Below are 19568 nucleotides of genomic sequence, written 5' to 3'. Positions count from 1 at the left end.
TTCTCTCTTGTTAAATGACAAGAAGAATTATTGATACAGGACTTAAAGTTTGGACAATGAATTAAATTTTCCTTTTACAGATGACTTAGGACTTGAGTCTACTTTAAACAGGGATCATGACTACCCATGTAAAGTGAGGTAACAAATGCAGACACACAGGTGAAACCCCCAAATCCTCATAGCTCAAAATGTTCAGGTTAAAATATGCTGTTACTTTTTTCTCACATATCTTATTGAATACTTGACAATTTGATCACATTTGGTCTAAGAACTATCCAATACTACTTTCTGCAATGATGGAAATTTTCTCTATCTGCACCATCCAATATGGCAGCCACTAGCCACATGTGGCCACTGAGCACCTGAAATGTGGCTAGTATGACTGAGGAACTGAATTTCTCATTTTATTTAATTTCAACTTAAGGAGTAACACGTAGCTATCATTTTGGACAGCATAGATAGCTGCTTGATTGGCTTTAAACTTTTTTTTTAAGGAGCAGTATATTAAATTTTATGATTCTGTCTTCACATGGCTTAAATCAGAGATCCCAAATAGTAACCACTGTGCTGGCCAAATGGTTGTTGTTCTGACCTTATGTGCAACAAAACAAAACACTGCCTAGTCCTGCGCCATCTTCACAATTATTGCTCTTTGAGCCCATCGTTGCAGCCACTGTGTCAGTCCATCTTGTTGAGGGTCTTTCTTTCATTGACCCTCTACTCTATCCAGCATGATATTCTTCTCCAGGGACTAGTCCCTCCTGATAACACGTCCAAAGTACGTGAGATGAAGTCTCTCCATCCTCACTTCTAAAGCATTCTGGCTGTACTTCTTTCGAGACAGATTTGTTCATTCTTCTGGCAGTCCATGGTATATTTAGTATTCTTTGCCAACACCATAATTCAAAAGCATCAATTCTTCTTTGGTGTCCTTATTCATTGTTCAGTTTTGTATGCATATAAGGCAATTGAAAATACTATGGATTGGGTCAGGTGCATCTTAATTCTCAAAGTGATATCTTTGCTTTTTAATATGTTTTTTCCAGCAGATTTCTTGACTGCTACTTCTGTGGGCGTTGTTCATGGATCCAAGTAAAATCCTTGACATGATGTTGCTCATTGGTCCTGTTGTGATGGTTTTTTTCCTTTATGTTGAGGCATAGTCCATACTGTAGTCGTTGATCTTCATCAGTAAGTGCTTCAAGTCCTCTTCACTTTCAGTAAGCATGGTTGTGTCATCTGCATATCACAGGTTGTTAATGAGTCTTCCTCACCATGTGGTGTTCTTCATATGGTTTACCTTCTAGGATTACTTGCTCAACATGCATATTGAATAAGTATAGTGAAAGGATAAAACTCTGACACACACCTTTCCTGATTTTAAACCATGCAGTATCTTCTTGTTCTATGTACAGGTTCCTCATGAGCACAATTAATTTTTCTGGAATTCCCATTCTTCACAACGTTTTCCACAATTTGTTATGAGCCATACAGTCAAATGGCTTTGCGTAGTCAGTAAAACGCAGGTAAGCATCTTTCCGGTATTCCCTGCTTTCAGCCACAATACATCTGACATCAGCAATGATATCCCTTGCGCCACGTCGTCTTCTGAATCTGACTTGAATTTCTGGCAACCACTTTTGAATGACCTTCAGCAAAACTTTACTTATGTGTGATATTAATTATATTTTTCAATAATTTCTACATTTTGTTGGATCACCTTTCTTTGGAATGGGCACAAATATGAGTCTCTTCCAGTCAGCTGGCCAAGTAACTAACTGTCTTCCAAATTTCTTGGCATAGATAAGTGAGCACCTCCAGCGTTCCATCCATTTGTTGAGACATCTCAATTGGTATTCTATCAATTCCTGAAGTCTTTTTTTCACCAGTGCCTTCAATGAGACTCGTACCATCTTATTCTTATTCAGTACCATCGGTTCTTAATCATATAAACAAAAAAAAAATTTTTTTTTTCTTTATAATCATTTGCTACCTTCTAAAATGGTTGAACATCAATCAATTCTTTTTGGTACAATGACTCTGTGTATTCCTTCAATCTTCTTTTGATGCTTCCTGTGTCAGTTAATATCTTGCCCATAGAATCCTTCGATATTGCAACTGGAGCTTGAATTTTTTCTTCAGTTCTTTCAGCTTAAGAAATGCCAAGCTTGTTCTGCCCTTTTGGTTTTCCAACTCCAGTTCTTTGCACATTTTATTGTAATATTTTACTTTGTCTTCTCTTTCTGCTGTTTGAAATCTTCTGTTCAGCTCTTTACTTCATCATTTCTACCATTTGCTTTAGCTACTCTATGTTCAAGAGCAAGTTTTAGAGTCCCTCTGACATCCATTTTGGTCTTTGCTTTCTTTCTTGTCTTTTTAATGACATGATGTCCTTGATGTCATCCCACAACTTGTATGGCCTTTGGTCATTACTGTTCAACGCATCCAATCCATTTTTGAGGTGGTCCCTAAAATCAGGTGGGATATACTCAAGGTCGTATTTTGGCTCTCGTGGACTTGTTTTAATTTGCTTCGGCTTCAACTTGAACTTGCATACTGTCTCAAATGTTTTATTTGGCCAGCAGTTTTTAAAAATACTTTTAATTACTTGCCTTATTTGAGAATCTGGACATTTTATATAAAAATGCAGATTTCTAGTTTCTCTTGAAAATTCTATCTGGCCCTCATGCCCACACATGGAACCAAACAGTGGCACCCTTGAGGTGGGTGTACAGCCTCCAATCTGTCCTTCCTGCCCTCAGGCAGCTGCAAACCTTTCTTTACCTGCCAGAACCCCGTGGCATGTAAGTTTCTCTTATTTAAACTGTTCCACTTATATTTCCACAGATATAATAAGAGGCTAATTGTACTCTTCCTGCTTCAGAGGTGGCAAAATGGAGAGCAGAGTGAGTTAGTTATGAGGGAGGACATTTGAGTGTCAGTCAAGAGCTCTGAATGCAGCTCTCCTCTTCTGAGTGATGCTTTCCCATTCCATCAAGCTCGCTTCCAATGTTATTGCAGTAAAATGTCCTAGGAGAAATAACGGGCTTCTTGTGATGAAAAAAAAAAAAAAGAATTTTTTTTTTTTTTTCGATGAAGCCTCAGACATGCAGATTTTCAGACAGAATTCCTTGGCATTTAAATACATTTGACCTTTGTCCTTCTTTAGCTTTTCTACATTCATTCCCTTGCTTTAGCATTTTCTTTTTTTTTTTTTTAATTTAAATCTTAACTAAAAATAGTTAAATCTTTTGGGTAGGATTTGTTTAATAAGAATTATATTTTTAAAGATTCAAATTGAGTTAATCCTATTGTATGTTTTAAAGATTTTACTAAAAGATGATAACTTTTTTTGTTCTTTTTTTTTTTTTTAAAGTTGAAAGAAACATGACTTGCAACTGGGTGTCTATCGCTTCAAACATCTTACGGGCAGTTAAACATTTTGATTCAGGAATAAAAGCCTCTAGATGCCATATGGTCAGATTTGAAGAACAAAATAGATGCGATAGATATATGGCCAGAGAACTGTTTGGACTATTGAAATATGATTGCTCCCACAGAGAATATTCGCAAAATATCATGTTAACTTTACAGGCTGTTCCACTAGTTAATTATAACCACACTGGTAAATTTAGCCTTATCACCAGCTTTGGTTTTTCATTGGAAATGTTGTCCAGTTGTCAACCTGTAATATTGAGATGTGTTTTTCTGATTCTTAGATGCTCACGTATCATATAAAGATTAAATAAACCAGTGAATTAAATCTGGTATCTAATTTGTTCACACATCCTCACACTGCCCCTTCCTTCTCAATGCTTTTCTTGTAAACGTTCCCACAGGAAGGGATAGAATCTGGCCAACCCGGCACTGACGATGGACGATTTTATTTCCACCTGGGAGATGCCATGCAGAGGGTTGGGGACAAAGAGGTAACTGGTTTCTGAACTTCTTCTAACAGAGGGTAGAGTAGAAAAACTATATTTCTAGGAAAAAGGTACAATTGAAAAGTATTTTAAGCATAAACATTTGAAGGTGGTGACTTAAGCTACTTAACCATTTAAACTATTATAGTTAAACTATTTTCAAAATGCCCCAAAAATTCCTCCTTACTCCTATAAAGAACTTTTGGGATTTGACTTTATAGTTTCTTTCAAGAAAGTAGCTGAGTAATCACAAGGTCGGCCTTGAAATCAGTGTGGGTAGTGTGTATGAGTGTCTGTGTGTGTATATCAGTGCATGGGTGTCTGTGTGTATCTGTGTGTGTGTCTGTGCGTGTGTGTCTGTGGGTATGTGTGTAGAGAGAGGTGTTTCTTTGAAAAAGTGTTTCATAAATTACAAAATGACGAGATGCCAATGAAATTGCTTTAACTATCGAAAATATTTTAATTATTTACCTGATTTGTGTATTTGGAAATTTTAAAAGTAGTTATCTTTAGAATGCATTATTTATTCAGCTGATTGTTATACACCCTGGGCCTACTGGATAATAGACTTCTGAAATATTTAAAAGCATATTCAAGATGGACAAATGTAGTGATTGTCGTTTGACAAGCTCTGACACAAAAGATATAGTAGCTGAAACTGGCTTTGTGTTTTCTTTGTGATTATTCCTTTTTTCTGAGTACGCCAGCTTCTTTACACGTAACATTTGATCGTTAATCGTGGCATCTTGTACTATGAATGTCCAGACTGTTAAATGATCCTCCATTACTTAGGCAACTCTGCTAGGTGGCAGAGTTTTCTATCCTGCACCCCTGTAGTGCCTCTTGGGCTGGGCTCTCCTTAGGAAAAAAAAAAAAAAGAGTGGGTTGATAAAGTGGAGAAGTGGGATCTTTATAATCATTACATTCCATGTACATAATCAAGTCACTTTAAGGGAAGCACAGTTTCAGGTTTCTAAAATTAATAAAAATATGGAACCGTTTGGACAATTAAGAGTTCAGGAAGCAAGGGGGTTTGCAACAGGGTAATTGCCAGCTAGAGACGTAAACCATTTGGGGGCAATAGAGATTTGGGTAATTGACACTGTTTTCTTTATATGGTTCTGTTTATCTGTATCTTTCTCCCTCTCCCCAACCAGTCAGTCATCTGAAATAGCATGAGACATTAGGTGTTTGGAGAAAGAAGGAGAAGAAATTACTGATTAGGAATCATTTTTGTGTCCCTCCATTCTGTTAGATGTAAACCACCCCGTACCTCCTTCGAAGGAGGGTGATAACGATTTGCCACAGTATGTAACACTGGATAGATGCTCAGGTCTGATGAGTATAAATGTAATTGTCACTAATTAATTTACCTCTGAACATTTCGGAGTCCAGGGCAAAGACAGATAAAAGTCTATAATTTATCTCCCATTCTACATGAAAACAGCTCTTACTTCAAGGGCAGAGAATTCACTACTGAACACTTGTTGAGGGCCTGGGATTTAAACCTAGGGGACTGTTCTGCAAGCTTAATTATCATGAATATGCAACGAAAAGCACTGTTCTTGAATTTAAAGAGTTCATAAGGATTCGTCCCTACAGGAGACAAAGAAAATAACAAAACAAGCCTATACAGAACCAAACCGAACCCAGTGCCATTGAGTCTGTAGAAACCCCCTTTTAGCCTATCCCTGATAGTATATGTTGAAACTGAGCTGACTGCTGTTGCCTGCATTTGCCGTCCTGGGAAGGACCATCCTCCTTGCTCTGGTGTGGGAGTTCTGCTTCCGCTCCAAAGGCCATCGGTGCATCAGAAGCAAACGCCTCTGTGCTACAGAGGTTGACAATAAAACAGTTTTTGAGGAAGATTTTTCTTGCAGATGTGTTAGTATGGACAGGAAGAGGGAGGAATACAGCTATGAGCATCAGCTCCATTTCAGCTGTGCCCGGTGTTTCCATAACTCCCAAGCCCGGCGCTCTCCCTGCCAAAGTACAGACTCCTGTAACCTATTGCCTGCTTGGTGTACCACATGCCGGTCACAGAAACAACTCACTGTTGTCTTCCTCTCTAAACTGTCTTTCCCCCTCGGTTCTCTCTCTCTTTTGATGATGTGGTCAACCGCTGAGCATCAAAATTTGGGTCACCTTTAGCTCTCCCCTCTCCTGGGAAAGCTCCAGTCTAGTCTGAGCCACATTCTGGGGATTCAGCTTCCTTGTGTCTTTTGTCTCTATTTCATAGGTCTTTTAATTCCAGCCTTTGTTACCTTCCACCTCAAGGATGGACATAAGACTCTGCTCTTGTCTCTTACTTTAGTCTTACCTTCGTCCAGTCCACCCCATGCTCAGTGCAGAGGAAATATAAAGTCTCGTTTCCAGGCAGTGGCATTTACTGTCTGCACAGGCAAACCACCACCAGCCTTTCTCACAGTAACTGTGTCTCCCATTTTCTCACTGCACACCTCACTGTCCACCATACTCCAGGCAGAGCGGACTCCAGCAGGGGCAACGTGGGACAAGCCCGTCCTTGGACATAGCCTGGGTGTTTCTGAGTGTGTGTGTGTATGTGTGTCAAAACCGTGGATGACAATAAGTTAAAGAAAGTGTAGAATGCATTGATAAAAAACAGACTTAAGGTGTCCCAGTATGCTTACTGCCTATGTTAGTATTGCTGATTAGGGATAGAAAAAAATGAAACCAAACCAAACCCAGTGCCATCGAGTCAATTTTGACTCACAGCGACCCTATAGGACAGAGTAGAACTGCCCCATAGAGTTTTCAAGGAGTGCCTGGCAGATTCAAACTGCCGACCCTTTGGTTAGTAGCCATAGCACTTAACCACTACGCCACCAGGGTTTCCAAGGGAAATAGTAAAGAGGAAATTTTCAGAGGAGTCTAAATCATTGACTTTAGAGCCATTTTTATTGTGAGGTGGTTTAGATTAAAAAAGAATAAAATGAGTAATCTAGATTAATTGAGTTCCCTCTTTATCATTAAATAAGATTTTTACAGATTTCTGATACACCATTTGTCAAGAATTTCTTTGTTCTGCAAGTTAAACGACAGAGGGATGCAGAACTAAGGGGACCGTTTGATGCAGTAATGCTCCCTTTGAGTCTCAGGGAAGACCTTATAGATGGTTCGGACATGCCGTTGCATCTAAGTGACTTGCCCAGACAGCAAGCATAGTGAATGTTAAAACCCAAGACTCATAACTCCTGAACTAGAGCTACAAGTTCTGCTGTTTTCCTGTCATTTTTTCTTACTCTCAGAACAATAACCCTAGTCCTTAAAATTAATTTCTAGTGATTCAAAAGTTAATGGACTGTCAGAGTTTCAAAAATTGATCTGTTGCCATTAATATTGTTATTGACTTTAACAACAGAAGGTATAGAAAATAAAATCCTAAATTTAAATTGCACAAAAATAACAACGGTAGTCAAATAAATTTCAAAGGTAAAATGCTATTTTTTTTTTAAATCAGACAATGCTTAGTTGTTTCCAGTTTCTAGTTTTAAAGGAAACTACTTTGTGGGTAAAACTTACGTATATTTCAAAGAAAACTTCTGAGAATGAATAGTCTATACATTAGGAGCCCTGTTGGCACAGAGGTTAAGAGCTTGGCTGCTAACCGAAAGGTCAGCAGTTCAAATCCACCAACCACTCCTTGGCAACCCTATGGGACAGTTCTGCTGTGTCCTATAGGGTCGCTATGAGTCGGAACCAACTCCAAGTCGCCTAACAACAACGATATATACATTAGTAATTTGGAATATCATTGAGAAAGAAGATTAAATGAGAAAATTACTTTCAATAGATTTTTTTTTTTTTTAATGATACAAAGAATAAGTTTCCCGGAACCTGGGGTTCTAGGTGGGTATACTCAGCCTTTCTGAGCCTCAGCCTCAGCATTTGTAAGATAGAGCTATTTGCAATTATTAGAAAAATCAGCTGAGATTATGTACGTGAAAACAAGTAGCATTGCGATCACATTTCATTTTTCTACTGAAGGAAAATTTGAGCTTTGAACTTAGACTTTTAAAAATTAAATTTTTTTTTACATCTAATGTGTTTTTGGAGTTTTATAAGGGCAGTAGTCAGCTTGAAATGAGATATCTATTTTTATTGATGAAGACATATATTTGAAGTAATTCCTCAAAAGTAATGATTAGATCAGACTTGTGTAATGGAGGGAGGAGTAGTAAGTGAGCCGCTTGAAACCCCTTTTGTTCTGGAAACAGTGGACCCAGCAAGGTGCAGGAAACACGGGGGAGGGTGACTCTGAGAGCGTATGGTCAGGGTGTCATTGGAGGCACACTTATGGGGCAGCGTGCTCTGCAGCCAGCTGTCCCTGAAAAGGCCAGTCAGCATGGACCCAATCTGTACCATGTTACAGCTGGCCTGGAGTCACACGGTATCCCTTACGGCAAAAGAAAATGTTTTGGAAGTTTCCTTTAAAAAAAACCTAGTGTAGGCTATCACTGTATTTATTGCCAACTCAGAATAATATTTCCCTTCTCTCTGCTTAATTTGGTGGATGACTTACAGTCACCTCGTGGTCTTCTTCCGAGCAGACATGGAGATAATGCACATGTCAAAAGAAATTGCTCTGTACATTAGCACTAAATTCACAAATGTAGATATCTTTGAAGAAATTATTAAAATTATAATTCTTTCTTGTTAAAACATAAAGTTAGAACTTAAGAAATGAAAGCTAAGATATAAATATTTCTCCCTTTGCTGTCTTCAAGTATTTATCCACTCAACAAATATGTCCTAAATGTTCTTTGTGCTAGACACTCTGGGAAAGACCAAAATGAGTGAGTCCTGTGTACAGAGAGTTTATAACCTGAGAGTGAAAATACCATTCACACATTTATTTATAATAGATCATAATCAGAAGCCCAAGGAAATAACAGTATTGATACCAGTGGAATACATTTGGGCACCTAACTGGCAAGTTTTTTATTGAAATGTCTCAAAGTCACAGCTTATTGTGAGTGTTTTTTATTCTAAAATTTTTTTAAAATGCTGAATTTAGAGAATAGTTTGGAGCTCATCCTCTCTGTCACTTCAGGCATATAAGTGGTACGAGCTTGGGCACAAGAGAGGACACTTTGCATCTGTTTGGCAGCGATCCCTCTACAACGTGAAAGGACTCAAAGCTCAGCCGTGGTGGACCACGAAGGAAACGGGCTACACAGAATTGGTGAAGGTGAGGATTAGCTCGGACACCAGCCTTCCTGCGTCTTTGTCTGTGTCCTGCTTGTTGTCAGAGAATGTTATCGTGGTAGGGAATGTCAGAGAGGGTATAACGTTTCTTTCCACTGATACTTGAAAAAGGACCTTTTCATCCCATTAGGCAAACGTTTATTTCAGATGGAGGAGAAGGGAATTGTCTGGAGTAACAATTTTCAATCTTTTTAGCCTGAAGACCTTTTTGCATACTTAAAAAGTATTGAGAACCCCCAAGGAACATTTGTTTATAGATTATATTTGTCAATATTTACTGCGTTAGAAATTAAAATGGAAAAAAATGTGATATTTATGAATTCTTTAAAAAGATAATATGTTAATATAAATAACTTCAAAATTTTATAAATGCAATGAGAAGATTGGCATTGTTTTACAATTTTGCAAACCTCTTTAATTCCTGGCTTAGCGGAAGGCAGCTGGTCAGTACCTCCTCCACGAGGTGGTGTTACCACACACATCAGAATGGTGGTGTTACCACACATCATGTGACCTCTGGAGAACTCCACTGTGTGCTTGTGTGAGAGTAAGAGTGAAAGCGCACATCACTTCTTCATATTACTGAGAAAACAATTTTGGTGTCCTAGGCGCTCTGAAAGGGTCCAGGGATCCCCCAGGTGTCCCAGAACCACTCTGAGAACCACTGATCCTGAGGCTATGAAAAAAATTAGATACAAATATTTTTAGAAAACGTTCTGGTAGGTTTGTGGTAAAGAGAAACTAGGTGATTTGAACAACTTAATGGCTTACAAAAAATGGAAGCCTTCAGATTGGTAAATTAAATTCAAACTGTAACTCAGCCATCTTTTTAATGATTATGCTAGATCTGAAGTTTACCTTGCTTAGGTAAGCCCCTTCTTCTTAGACACATTATTAAAATGAGAGGTTAATTAACTCATAGTTTCAATAACATTGTTTTCTGCTCAAAATGTTAGAGATGTCACCCATCTTACAAATTAAATTGGCTTCAGTAGTCTGGCCTGAGAATGTACCTGCCTTTTATGCATTGTCTATATTGGGAAATATTCTGATTTTCAAATAAATTATTTTACATCTAATGGAGGGAGGAAAAAGCAACAGTGACAAAATACTGGTAATTCTAGAATCTGGGTGATGGGTATATAGAGGTTTATTATACTATTTTCTCTTCCTTTGGATAGATGGTTGTCATGGATTGAGTTGTGTCCCCCAGAAATATGTGTCAACTTGGCTAGGCCATGATTCCCAGTATTGTGTGGTTGTCCTCCATTTTGTGATCTGATGTGATTTTCCTATGTACTGTAAATCTTAATCTCTACCTGTGGTTGATGAGGCAAGATTAGGTTGTGTTAAAGAGGATTAGGGTAGGATGCAACACCTTACTCAGGTCACAGCCCTGATCTGAGGTAAGGGGAGTTCCCCTGTGTGTGGCCTACATCACCTTTTATCTTAAGAGATATAAAAGGAAAGAGAAGCAAGTAGAGAGAGGGACCACATACCACTAAGAAAGAAGAGCTGGGAGCAGAACATGTCCTTTAGACCTGGGGTCCCTGTGCTGAGAACCTACTAGAACCAGGAGACAGAGAAAGAGAGCTATAACACCGGAGGTGGGGCAAGATGGCAAGAAACAGTGGCAGCAGAGCCAGGAGACAAGCACAAGACGGCACGGGAGCCAATTCATGGAGCAAGAGACAGCTGAGCACCTTTGAGCAGGAGGCTTCCTGCCAGAGTGGGGTGCCTCTGGGCACTAATAGGCAAAGCTAAAGAGCTTTGTAACAGTTGGCTGAGCAGGGCAGAGGTCTGGCTGAGGGGCCAAGGGCCAGAGAGAGGCCTGCATGTGGACACGGCTGAGAAGAGGCTGTCCTGATCGACGCAGACCTTCCTCCAGAGGTGACAGAGAGAGAGCCTTCCCCATGAGCTGGTGCTCTGAATTCTGACTTCTAGCCTCTTAAATTGTGAGAAAATAGATTTCTGTTTGTAAAAGCCATCTGTAAAGCCACTTGTGGTATTTCTGTTGTAGCAACACTAGATAACTAAGACATTATTTAAAAATTTTCATACTTTTTTGATAAAGAGCATCTCGAATATAATGTATGTCTAAGACTTAAAAGACTTCACTGATTAATTTGGTTTCCTGGGAGAAGAGAGAAGTTACAAGTTAGTTTTAATGTACTTTCGTTAAATAGGTCTTGCTTGACCTTGTTTATTCCGCGTTTCATTATAAAGGCACAGTTTATAATTATCATAATCTAGGTGTAAAGTGGTTTGCCTTCAGTTACCCTATGATAGTCTTTAAACCCTGCTGTGGTAACAATGGTTTAAAGAGGTCCCATGTCTAAAGCAGAACTAGTGCAGGCACAGCATCTTCCTTGGTAAGGCTGCTGCATTTAGCCCTGCCAGTGATTCTCTGCTTTGTAGAGACCGTATGACATTCTCCATCAGGTCGCATGACATTGAGCTCTTCTGATTCTCCTCTGCCATCTAAACTCTTTTCTTGGTCTCTTTGTGAGGTTTTTCATCCTATTGCAGTGTTTAGGATGCTTTTAAGTTCAAGTAACAGAAATGCAGCTCTAGACTAGCTGAAACAACAAGGAACTTGATTGTCGCACATTACCGGAAGCCCAGAAGTAGAGTAGATTTCGGGTATGGTATGATCAGGAGGAAGATTTCCTTGGTTCTACATTTCATCCTTGATCATATTTCTCCTTATGCTGATTTATTGCAAGGTGGCTGCCAGCAACTGGGACAACAGGGTACCCAGGAGGAAAAAGGGGGAACATACCTCTCCATCAACCAAGGAACAAAAATCTTTCCTTAGGGCTGATTGAGCCCAATTAAGTCATATTTCCGTCCTGGGTTAATCACTGGCAAGGAGCTATGAGATTATCCTTAAATCAGCGGACGAAGCCCTGGGGCTGTGAAAGGATTTACTTCCTCTAAATTACGTGGAGTACCTGGGGAAGGGTGGGTGCCCACACAAAACTAGGGTTCTGCCAGGAAGGAGGAAGGCACACAGTGGACTTAGGGAAGGCAGCCTACAGTGTTTAGTAACCCTGCCACCTGTGGACATGAACTCGGAACCAGGCATTGCTCTCTGCTCTCTCTTTTCCTTTTCTTGTCATTTATTTTCTAAGAAAGCTTTTTCCACTCTGGATCAACTACTGTGAAAATTTCAACCACAGCTATGCTCCCCAAGCTGACTTCTAACTCCTTTTCTATTCTTTATTTAGCTGCATAAAGGCATTGTACTCAATGTGAAAAAGTAACTCACCATGGAATCCCATGGCTAATGCTCTTTTCTAACTTAACGTGTTTGGTTAATGATTCAGCTTTACCCAGAAGACCTGGTTGACCAGTCTTTTATCTATTACCAGTGCTCTTTACTGTCTTCAATCCAGCCAAAATTCCTCCTTCCAGCAGACCTTCCATATGCTACTACGTTTTTCCTGGAAGACTCTTCCTTTGCCTCTTTTTCTTTTCCTTCTCTCCTATTCCCTTCACAGTCATCCTTCAGATGTTAGATAAGAACGTAAGTTCTTCTAGCAAGATAAATTGAGTGTCCCTCCTTGCATATATCCAAAAGCCCCTTATGCGTCCTCTTTAAGCGCGTAACACACTGTATTCTTTCTCCGTAGCCTCATGACATTGTATTCTCTAAGATGAAGGGGACCGTGTCATCTTATGCGGGTCTAGCATGGAATCTAACATGTAATAAAAAAAAAAAAAAAATAGGAGCTTAAAAATTAGATTTTCTGTATGAGTTCATGTGAATTTCTACAAACCTTCTTTTCTCTAGTTGTTTCATAGGAGCGTTAGAAGTTGTAGGAATATAAAAGTCTTACTATTTAGCATCCTTTACGTGTGAACAGTTACTGCAGTTGGTATCCTTCTTGGCCTTGCCTGAATGTTGAGGAAATTATTCCTGCTACTGCACTGTGGAAGGGAGGCCTAGGGAGGAAAAACTTCCCTTCTCTTAGCTATTTCGGGAGCAAGCACCAAGGGCATTGTTTCCTGGAAATTGTTGCTGTATAAGGGAAGAATATTTAGAATGTCCAGTGTTTCCTTTGAAAATTCGAACACACAGTTGCTTATAAAAACACTACAGATGAGGTAGGGCTTTGGAATGATAGAGGGAATATCACTGTAAAGTTGCCCCTCCATTAAACCATCTAAAACATTGGCAAAAATGGTCAAAATCAAATTTTTTTTTAACTCTGTAAGTTATCCAAAAGCTTGTAACAATCAAAACCCAAAAAAAAAAAAAATCTAAGGAGCATTTATTGACGATAAAGTGTTGAATCTCATTAAAAACAGAAAAGTCTGTGGTATAGTAACTGGACTGAGCCTTAAAAACCAACAGCCTTGCAGCCACTAAAACCTGCTGCCACTGAGTCAATTTCAACTCACAGTGACCTTAAAGGACACAGTAGAGCTGCCCCATAGAGTTTCCCAGGAGCGCCTGGTGAATTCGAACTGCCAACCTTTTGGTTAGCAGCTATAGCACTTAATCACTACAACACCAGGGTTTCCTTGCAGTCACTAAAAGCAGTCACTAGAGGAGGTAAATCAGGTTTGGGGCTGCTCAAAAAGTCCCATCTGCAAACCATTGTCACTACTTTACACTACCTCACACTCCCCGAAAAGCCCCGTTCTCAGGACTCTGTTATTTGACCTTATTTGAGAGAAACACTCTATCTCCAGGGTGTTTGTCAAAACAGTCAGTGGCTTTTTTTTTTTTTTTTAATCACAGCTACCTGAGGCTACAATACTAATTGAGGCAAATAAGAGCTGATGAAAAACTAAAAAAAAAAAGGACCTGAGAACAATATGTCCATAAAGGTATCTGAAAAGACCTAACGTATTTCTGGAGATATATGAGGTCACATGCATTTACAGGGCAGCGTGTATGCCCAGGAAGTACCTGAGAGGGCCACAGTCTCTCACTTCTGCCTGACCTTGAGGCCTTACAGAAGTAGGAAGTAAAGGTTAGAGTTATGTTATGGACTGAATTGTGTCCCCCCAAAATATGTGTCCACTTGGTTAGGCCATGATTCCCAGTATTGTGTGGTTGTCCTCCATTTTGTGATTGTAATTTTCCTATGTATTGTAAATCCTAATCTCTACCTGTGGTTAATAAGGCAGGATTAGATTATTTTAAAGAGGATTAGGGTGGGATTGTAACATCCTTACTAAGGTCACATCCCTGATCCAATGTAAAGGGAGTTTCCCTGGGGTATGGCCTGCATGGCCTTTTATCTTAACAAGAGATGACAGGAAAGGGAGCCGAGCAGAGAATTAGGGACCTCATACCACCAAGAAAGCAATGCCGGGAGCAGATCACATCTTTTGGACTTGAGGTTCCTGCGTGGAGAAGCTCCCAGACCAAGGAAAGATTGATGGCAAGGACCTTCCTCCAGAACCAACAGAGAGAGAAAGCCTTCCCCTGAAGCTAGCACCCTGAATTTGAACTTTCAGCTTACTAGACTGTGAGAGAATAAATTTCTCTTTGTTAAAGTCATCCACCTGTGGTATTTCTGTTACAACAGCACTAGATGATTAAGACAGAATTTGGTACCAGGAGTGGGGTACTGCTCTAATACCCAAACCCAAACCCAGTGCCATCGAGTCGATTCTTACTCATAGCGACCCTATAGGACAGGATAGAACTGCCCCATAGAGTTTCTAAGGAGTGCCTGGCAGATTCGAGCTGCCAACCCTTTGGCTTGCAGCCGTAGCACTTAACCGCTACATCACCAGGCTTTCCACTGCTCTAATAATAAAAAAAAAAATAGATACCTAAAATGCAGAAGTGGTTTTAAAACTGTGAATGGATAGAGGACTCAGAAGAAAGTGAGGAGAGCTGTTACACTGGAGGCAGCACAGACTACAAGAAGCAGCAGCAGAGGGCCGGCAGCACCAGAACAAGGAGACCAGTGCCAGACAGCACTGGAGCCAACCCACAGAGCAAGAGAGCTGAGTGCCTGTGCACAGGAGGCTTCTTGGCACAGTGGGGTACTTCCACGCACTTATTGGTGGAGCTACAGAGCTTTGGAACACTTGCCCCAGCAGGGCAGATGTGGGTGTGAGGCCCCAGGGCCGAGAGGCCAAGGAACCAGGAAGCAGAAGCTGAAGACACAAGGAACACAGGAAGCTGAGGTGCCTCAGTCTCAAAAGATACGGTTGTGACCTCTGGGGTTTAAAAGGGTGGAACCATGGCCTCTGGTGTTTCTAAGGGTGAAGTCACCACTCAGATGGACTAGGAAACTTGTGTGCCTAAAGCCAAGAGAATGGAGTTGCCTTTCCAGTGGGCCTGGAAGGCAGAGCTGAAGCCCAGAGCCAAGGGGCCTCCACTCAGAATTCAGCTAGTGTAGCCAGTACCTAGAGTCTGGAGGGCAGGGACATTGTATATAGGGTCTCAGAGAGCAGAGGATTATTTTCAAAGCCTTGAGGGCTAAAGTAATGTGTTCTGCTGACTTGCTTGGTGCCTGTTATTCCTTCTTTCCCTTCAGTTTCTCCCATTTGTAATGGAAATGTCTAGCTTGTGCCTGCCTGTTCCACCATTGTACTTTGGAAGCAGATAACTCATATTCTGGATTTCACAGTTTGTCATGGATTGAATTATGTCCCCCCAAAAATGTGTGTATCAACTTGGTTAGGCCATGATTCCCAGTATTCTGTGGTTGTCCTCCATTTTGTGATTGTGATTTTATGTTAAACAGGATTAGGGTGGGATTGTAGCACCCTTACCATGTTACGTCCCTGATTCAGTATAAAGGAAGTTTCTCTGGGTTGTGGCCTGCACCACCTTTTATCTCTCAAGAGATAAAGGGAAAGGGAAGGTAGCAGAGAGGAGGACCTCATTCCACCAAGAAAGCAGTGCTGGGAGCAGAGACCCGGGGTCCCTGGGCAGAAAACCTCCTAGTCTGGGGGAAGATTGATGAGAAGGCTGACAGAGAAAGCCTCCCCCTGGAGCTGACACCCTGAATTTGGACTTTTAGCCTACTTTACTGTGAGAAAATAAACTTCTCTTTGTTAAAACTATCACTTGTGATATTTCTATTATAGCAGCACTAGATAACTAAGGCACAGTTGAAGAAGAATTTTTGGATTTCAGGCTTAGAGTTAAGACTTTTGCTATGATATGATGGGGTGAATATGTTTTCCATATAGCAAGGACATGAATTTTTGGGGGCCAAAAGGTGAAATGTCGTGGATTGAGTTGTGTCCATCAAAAATATGTGTCAATTTGGTTAGGCCATGATTCCCATATTGTGTGGTTGTCCTCCATTTTGTGATTGTAATTTTCTTATGTGTTGTAAATCCTAATCTCTGCCTGTAGTTAATGAGGCAAGATTAGATTATGCTAAAGAGGATTAGGGCGGGATTGTAACACCCTTACTAAGGTCACATCCCTGATCCAATGTAAAGGGGGTTTCCTTGGGGCATGGCCTGCACTGCCTTTTATCTTACAAGAAATGAAAGGAACGGGAAGTGAGCAGAGAGTTGGGGACGTCATACCACCAAGAAAGCAATGCCAGGAGCGCAGTGTGTCCTTTGGACTTGAGGTTCCTGTGTGGAAAAGTGCCTAGACCAAGGGAAGAATTGATGACAAGGACAGTCCTCCAGAACTGACAGAGAGAGAAAGCTTTCCTGTGAAGCCAGCAGCCTGAATTTGGACTTTTAACCTACTAGGCTGTGAGAATAAATTCCTCTTTGTTAAAGCCACCCACTTGTGGTATTTCTGTTACAGCAGCACTAGATGACTAAGACAAGCTGTAAACTAGAGTTGTAAACTGCTACAACATTCAAGGATTACTCCAACATGCCCACGGAGGCCCTCAACAAAGGGAGGAAGAAATATTGATTCAAGGCATTTAAGGAAATCTCTGTCCAATTATTAGCTGACCAGGAAGCTAACTGTCTTAGTCATCTAGTACTGCTATGACAGAAATACCACAGGTGGCTTTATGGATGGCTTTAACAAACAAATCTGTTTTCTCACAGTTTAGAAGGCTAGAAGTCTGAATTCAGGGTGCTGGCTCTAGAAGAAAGCTTTTCTGCTGCCTCTGGAGGAATGTCTTTGTCTTCTTCCAAAATCTGTGGGCCCACTGTTCCCTGGAGATATCCATGTGTCTTGGCATCAATATTCCCCTGGGACTAGGAAGTTCTCAGCACAGGGACCCCAGGTCCAAAGAACATGCTCTACTTTCAGTTCTTCTTCTTTGATGATAGTAAGGTCCCTCCCTCTTCTACTTGCTTCTCTCTCCTTTTATCTCTTGTGAGATAAAAGGTGTGACTCAAACAAGGATGTGACTTGAGGAAGGGTGTGGCTTAAGTAAGGATATGGCTTGAGTCACACTCTCTTGTAAGGCGTAGCTCAAGATGTACCCCACACTGATCCTGCCTCATTAACATTTGGAGACTAAGATTTACAGCACATCACAAATGGAGGATAATTATATCAGATCACAAAATGAAGGACAACTACACAATACATGGAATCATGGCCTAGCCAAGTTGACAAATATTTTTGGGAAACACATTTCAATCCGTGATACTAACCATGAAGAGACTTCTGTGGCCATACACTACAGCTAATAGAAACGACACAGAATTAATCCAGGAAAGTCACTAAACAAACAAACAGCTATAACAACAAAAATCAACAATGAGAAATGCCAGGAATGGGGAAATGGGTCTGATACAAAAGTTGTCATATTACCGAAAATACCCAGCTTCAAAAATATGTATGTTACACAACACACAAAGAAACAGGAAGGTATGCCACATACACAAAGAAAAAAAAAAGTCAATAAAAATTGCCTATGAGGGGCCAAGATGTTGGACTTACTAGACACAGTGGCACAGTGGTGGTTAAGGAGCTTGTCAGTTCAAGTCCACCAGCTGCGCCTTGGAAACCCTATGGGGCAGTTCTACTCTATATGGTCACTATAAGTCAGAGTCAACTCAACAACAGTGGTTTTTTTACATATTTTATTACAAATATGTTCAAATAACTAAACAAAACTGTCTACTATGTCAAAAGAATTAAAGGAAAGTATGTTACTGAAGTTTCACTAAATATAGAATATTAATAAGAAGATAGAAATTCTAGAAACAACCAAATAGAAATTCTGGAGTCATAAACTACAGTAAGTTAAATAATTCTACTCAACAGCAGACTTGAGGTAGTAGAAGAAAAAAAAATCATCGAAATTGAAGCTATTTCAATTGAGATTATCCTCTCTAAGGAAAAAGAAACCTGTGGGACACCATCAAGCATACCAACATGTGTAATAAGACTATCAGAAGAAGAGAGAGAAAAGAGGGCAGAAAGATTATTTGAAGGAATAATAGCCAAAAAACTTCCTAAATTAGATGAAAAACATTAGTCCGCACATCTAAGAAGCTCAACGAACTTCAGGTAGGATAAACTCAAGAAATTCATAGACGCATCGTAGTCAAAATATCAAAAGTCAAAGACAAAGTGAGAATTTTGAAAACAACAAGAGAAAGACTCATAGCATAAAAGGAACCCTCAATAAAATTAACAGCTGATTTCTCATCAGAAACCATGAACCCGAAGGCAGTGGAATGATATTGAAATGCTGAAAGAAAAAGAGTATCAACCAAGAATTTTATATCCTAGAAAACCCTCCTTCAAAAATGAAGGAGAAATTAAGACATTCTCATATAAATAAAAGCTGGGAGAATTTGTCAGGAGGAGACCTACCCTACAATAAATACTAAGGAAAGTCGTCACTCTGAAAAGAAGGGACACTACATGGTATCTCGAATCCACATGAAGAAATAAAGAGCTAAAGATAACTAAATGAGTAAATAAAAAAAGAGAATAAAAAACATCCATAATGTATGTTACTCTTTTCTTCTACTTGACTTTGTAAAAAAAGCATAAAGCAATAATTATAAAATGCGCTGATGGGCTTATAATGTTTAAAGATACAATAGCGCAAAGGAGGGAGAGAGGAAGGAGCTATATTGTAACAAAATTTCTGCATCATATTGAAATTAAGTATTAAGCCAAGCTAAATTTGTTTTAATTTAGTGTGCTAGTTCTGATTCCCACAGCAACTACTAAGAAAATAACAAAAAGGGACAACCAGGTAACTAAAATGGTATACTGATAAATATCTATTTGATAGAGAGGAAGGAAATAATGGAAGAGTACAGGAAAAAAGACATAAGACACATGAAAAAGAAATAGCAAATGACAGCCATAAATCCTACTTTATCAGTAATTACATTAATTGTAAATGGTTCAAACACTCCAATTAAAAGAGAGACATTGGCAGACTAGATAAAGAAAATATGATCCAACTATATACTGTCAATAAGAAACACACTTTAGAATTAAAGATACAAACTTGTTGCAAGTAAAAGGATGGGGAAAGATAC

At 39.8% G+C, this 19568-nt stretch overlaps 1 protein-coding gene across 21 annotated transcripts in view; it reads left to right on the top strand.

Annotated features, from left to right (window-relative positions):
- ASPH (aspartate beta-hydroxylase) overlaps positions 1-19568 on the top strand; it is a 299144-nt gene that overhangs the window by 242427 nt on the left and 37149 nt on the right. For all 21 annotated transcript variants that reach the window (XM_023545707.2, XM_064267734.1, XM_064267742.1 and 18 more), the window contains 2 exons: positions 3840-3929; positions 8998-9135. In XM_023545707.2, coding sequence (XP_023401475.1) covers positions 3840-3929; positions 8998-9135 — 228 coding nt within the window. The remainder of the gene's footprint in view (positions 1-3839; positions 3930-8997; positions 9136-19568) is intronic.

The sequence above is a fragment of the Loxodonta africana genome, chromosome 14 (assembly GCF_030014295.1).
Source record: "Loxodonta africana isolate mLoxAfr1 chromosome 14, mLoxAfr1.hap2, whole genome shotgun sequence".
Classification (NCBI taxonomy): domain Eukaryota; kingdom Metazoa; phylum Chordata; class Mammalia; order Proboscidea; family Elephantidae; genus Loxodonta; species Loxodonta africana.
This window is presented reverse-complemented; position numbering and strand designations above follow the sequence as displayed.